General features: G+C 42.8%; 1 protein-coding gene across 3 annotated transcripts in view; it reads right to left on the bottom strand.

The window, feature by feature from the left end:
* Positions 1–1,356: 1,356 nt before the first annotated feature.
* Positions 1,357–4,746, bottom strand: part of yeats2 (YEATS domain containing 2) — a 106,310-nt gene continuing 102,920 nt past the window's right edge. For all 3 annotated transcript variants that reach the window (XM_063219565.1, XM_063219567.1, XM_063219566.1), the window contains one exon: positions 1,357–3,940. In XM_063219565.1, coding sequence (XP_063075635.1) covers positions 3,820–3,940 — 121 coding nt within the window. In that variant the 3' untranslated portion in view covers positions 1,357–3,819. The remainder of the gene's footprint in view (positions 3,941–4,746) is intronic.

Below are 4,746 nucleotides of genomic sequence, written 5' to 3'. Positions count from 1 at the left end.
GGGAGGGCTGGACAAAGGGGTCAGTTGTCCTGGACCCAGGGAGAGAGGGGGCCCAGAAAAGGGCGCCGGAATGAGTTTTAAAGTGGTGGTACATTTATCTTTCTTGATTCTTTATTTCTTAAAAATGTTACTGCTGCTGCTGCAGCCCACTCATTTGTGTGCAGTAAAAGTTGAGAAAGCCTCATCTAGGGAGCCCAAAAACAGGGATGCGAATGCATCACTGTATCCCCCTTTATGGCACCTTAAGGGCCCAGAATTGGGCCTGATCCTCATTACATTGTATGCTGGGCTCTAAATTTTGAACTTTTTTCATCACCAGCCAAAATGGCTAGTAGATATTCATCTTCTTAGCCAAACACTCACTAATGGGTGAAAGTGGCTAGTAAGTTCGTCTTTCCTACCAGCCAAACTGAAATGTCACCAGCATTTGGCTGATAATAAATTCAGAGCCCTGATTGTTTGTATTAGGTGGGGAAGAGTTAAGGGGGAGAAGGAGTCATATTGCATATGTTTTTATCAGTCATCTTCAATAAAATATTTTGGCAAATACAGTCAGGCCCTCAGGGCATTGCACTCCCCAGAACAGCTCTTGACAGTGTTACCGCCACAAGGCATTAATATGGCGTGACACTTTATTAATGCACTGTCAAAACTCTGCATTACATTAACTGCTTTAAAACACATGCCCTCACTGCAGTGATGTACACAGTTTGATATAGACATTGTGTGACTGTGTTTCCATAACACCCCTCTCTACAGCTCTCTAGTCCAACATGCTGACCGGCTACACTTTTACATAGTCACTACACCTTTCCCCATTACAGCCCTCAGTCTTCCAACACCATGTCTATATACCGATGGATAAATATGTGTACCACCAGATTAAATAAAGTCTCTCCCTCTCAAAAAAAAAACAAAAATTATCCAAGCACCTTCTCCCCATTACACCATTACTATAGCGTATCTCAAACTTTTTCAGACCGAGGAACACTTTGTCCTGCCCAAAATATTCATAGACCACGTCAAGTGCTAATTGACGGATGCTACAGTAATTTGACACTGCTAATTTCGATGCAGATCACTTACTTTTTATTTACTCTCACAAGCCTGTCTTATTGTGGTGAAAATGTAACTGCAGCTATGTTGAGCATTGTAATAATGTTACAAATATAGACTAGTGCTAGCTTCTCTTGGAAAAGTAGAAATCCCCCTGTGGACCACCTGAGCTCTGTTGCGGACCACACTTTGAGAATCACTGCTCTAGGACATGGTCACTGACCGATGATATTACACTATAAGTGAATGCTGAGGACCACAAGGTTTTCACAAAGGACAGACAAAATGACAGAGCAGAAGTATAGGTTGAATATTTTAATAATTTTAATACAAGAATATTCCGACATCTTTTTTTGTTTTTTTTACTTAATGCACACTGTGAGCAGACAATAAAATGCAGTTATATTCACAAAATGTGGTCAGTTTGGTCACACCCTCCAGCGTTATTGGCATCCTATTGACAATGATTACCATGACGATAGAACATAGCAGTTGGAGCATTCACCCACAATGCATACATTACAGACACAGACGCACCACTGTTGAACAACTCCCAAGACCAGAATCATTAAAAAAAAATCTTTGGAAAAAATACTTTAAGTTCCCTGAATGACATGATCTTCAGGAATATATGACGTAGTGATCATGGACAAATGGACAAACATTCCAGATATCAACAGCTAAGGGGTGACGGACATACTTCCCTTCTTCGTAGTTTGTTTATTTATTATGTGATGAGTTTGAAAACCCAAGTAGTTTGATGCAACAAAGAGGCTCTGTTAGTTGTTATGAGTGTTTAAACTCAATAATATAAAAGCTATGCCGTTCACACTTCGATGAAAAACAGTCACTACAGTACAAGGAGTACAAGGTACAGTTCAGATATTTTCTTCAATCATCCAGGAATATATTACACACTCGTTAGACAATTGCTACGTTTACATGACAATTTTAATTCCGGATCAATAATTCAGAATTAAAATAGTTCAGTCGAATTTACTTTGATCTTTCATTTAATTCTGAATTAAGAAGTTTTTACATGACGTTTTCAAAGCGGAATTAATCTTTATTCAGAATTAAATGGAGTTAATTCGGAACTAAGACTGTCATGTAAACGAAGGAAGTGACAACCATCCAAGATATTAACCTTTAATAAACCTTTTTTATAGCACTATGTTGTAAGTTCACATACTCAGTCACCACCATCTATACTGGTATAAAAAAAAGATAATCTATTACAGTTGCACATGGACAGCCCTCTTGCTTCATATTCAATACTCCATACGATTATCAGGCCTTATTCACCTGCAGACACCGCATGCATGCCACATAAGCCAGAGTGCTAATGAAGCAGGCACACCCAAAACACCAACAGGGAACTGCTGTCATGATCATATTATTTTATTCATTTCATTTCTTGCTTTTCTTCATATCTATGGTTAACCATTAACCATTACATTTAACTCCAAAAAGAAAGCTGATGGCAACAGCCTTGGAACCTCAACACTGTGTGCGCACATGTTCCGGAACCTAAATCTTGAGCATCCAAATGGTAGCAGCTCCAGGCCTAGCTACCTGCCGTTGTGAGGATACAGGAGACTGGCACTCGTATGTAACCGTTCACAGACAGACTCTAGATCAGACAGACTGGAATAGACTGGACAGCTGAAAGATCCACTGCATGTGCAAGCATCGCAGCATCAATTCCTCCATTCCTCTGTTTTTTAATTATTATTAATAATTAATTACTAAATTATTTTGTAAATGTGGCCAAATATGACATGCTGAGAATGCTTGAAGCACAACACTTTGTCTGTAACCAGCCCAGGGCACACACACACACACACACACAGTATACAGCTTCAAGGAGACGTAGACATACAGTACAAGCAGTGCTAACAATGCACTGCACACCATGATAATCATGTACATCATCCTTTGTTGATTAAGCTTGTATTGTTATGATGAACCTATATGGCTACAAAACATCCGCCTCCCCTTGGGGTTTGTGCACATCCACACACACATACAAAAACCGGAGACAGGGCCCTGCCGTGGCCAACCGGTAGGGTACTCGTCTGCCATGCGGCCGACCCGGGTTCGATTCCCGGTCCTTTACCGACCCCTCCCCATCTCTCTCTCCATTCGCTTCCTGTCCACCTCTCAAACTGTCCTATCATCAATAAAGTCCTAAAAGACAAAAAAACATAAAAATCTTTTTTAAAAAAAACGAAGACAGAGACACACAGACACACACATACACACTTCACAGTGTCAGTCTATGATTACTGGCCCACCAACCTACACTAAAACAGGACAATGTATCTGCATGGTACTACCCGCTCCAGCCCAGGTCCAGGTGCAGTCCAAAAAGGCTTTAAGGTGTAGTTTAACCAACAGCCCACAGTAGAGTGAATACGACCCATGACCCCTGATCTCATTGGTCATTACAGTTTGCTCGAGTTCATAACGACTTCGTAAAGTAAAAAAAAATGGCCGACGCCTGACCGTTGATCCCTCCCTTGGCGGAAGAGTCTGCGGGTCAGCTGCTGTGTCTGCCACTTCAATTGCTCTTTGACCCCCGTCAAGTCTTGCAGAGGGTGTGTGTGTGTGTGTGTGTGTGTGTGTGTGTGTGTGTGTGTGTGTGTGTGTGTGTGTGTGTGTGTGTGTGTGCATGCACCCGTCTGTATGTGTCTGCAAGGGGTAAGAGCAAAGGGGTGTGTGCATGCGTTTCAGTCGAAGGCAGGTCTCGCTCTCTCTCTCTCATTCCGTCTGGTCAGTCTCTTTGATCTCGAAGCCCATGTGGTGGTTGGTCAGGAAGTCACATGACGGAATGCTGCAGACCGATTGGTGTACGTTCATGACAGACACCTCGTGCGGAGGCCTGGATGGACAGGAGAGGAGAAGAGGAGGGGCGGGGTTAGTGAAAGTGAAAGCCCACATTCTTTCCATTAGTTAAATGATTAGACTACAATCTTTCCATTAGTTAAATGAATGTTTCCCAACCAGGGGTACGTGCACCACTAGGGGTACGCGAGCACACTGCAGGGGGTACTTGGAGAAATGTAATTTTTACAAATGTATGGAACATAGCTACTTTGGGATAGAGAACGGAATATAGAACAAGTGATGGGGTACTACTCATGGCACAACGAAAAGGCATGGGGGGTACAAAAGACAAAAAAGGTTGGGAAACACTGAGTTAAATCAATTCAGAGCTACAGTAGTGTCATTGGACAAATTCATGTAGGATGACTCGTAAATACAGAACATTCTTGTTAAAATGGGCACAAAGTGTACCATTTTACAATTTCAACTGTTGGAGTAAGAAACCAGATCATATTAAGCCTGGTTCAGACTCCTCCTTCAGTTGTAGGACACGTACTGTCAGCGGGGGGTGGCGGCAGATCACGTACCCAAACAGCCACCCCCACGCTGACAGTACAGTGTCCTGCAACTAAAGGGGGAGTCTAAAGAGACCTTCAGACTCTAGCACGCTTGACAAATCAACACACCAATACACACCCACACCCACAAACAGTTCAAGCAACTGCTGGAGGCAGCTTGACCGTGTTACTGGACCTGCATTTGGTCACCACTCGGCTCCCTTTAGGGTCTGTTGTTTGCACAACTGAACTGCATCTTCCCTCTCTCTCCATCCCCGCCCGCATCCCTCTCTCCACTAATCCG

Source organism: Engraulis encrasicolus, chromosome 16 (assembly GCF_034702125.1).
Source record: "Engraulis encrasicolus isolate BLACKSEA-1 chromosome 16, IST_EnEncr_1.0, whole genome shotgun sequence".
NCBI lineage: Eukaryota > Metazoa > Chordata > Actinopteri > Clupeiformes > Engraulidae > Engraulis > Engraulis encrasicolus.
This window is presented reverse-complemented; position numbering and strand designations above follow the sequence as displayed.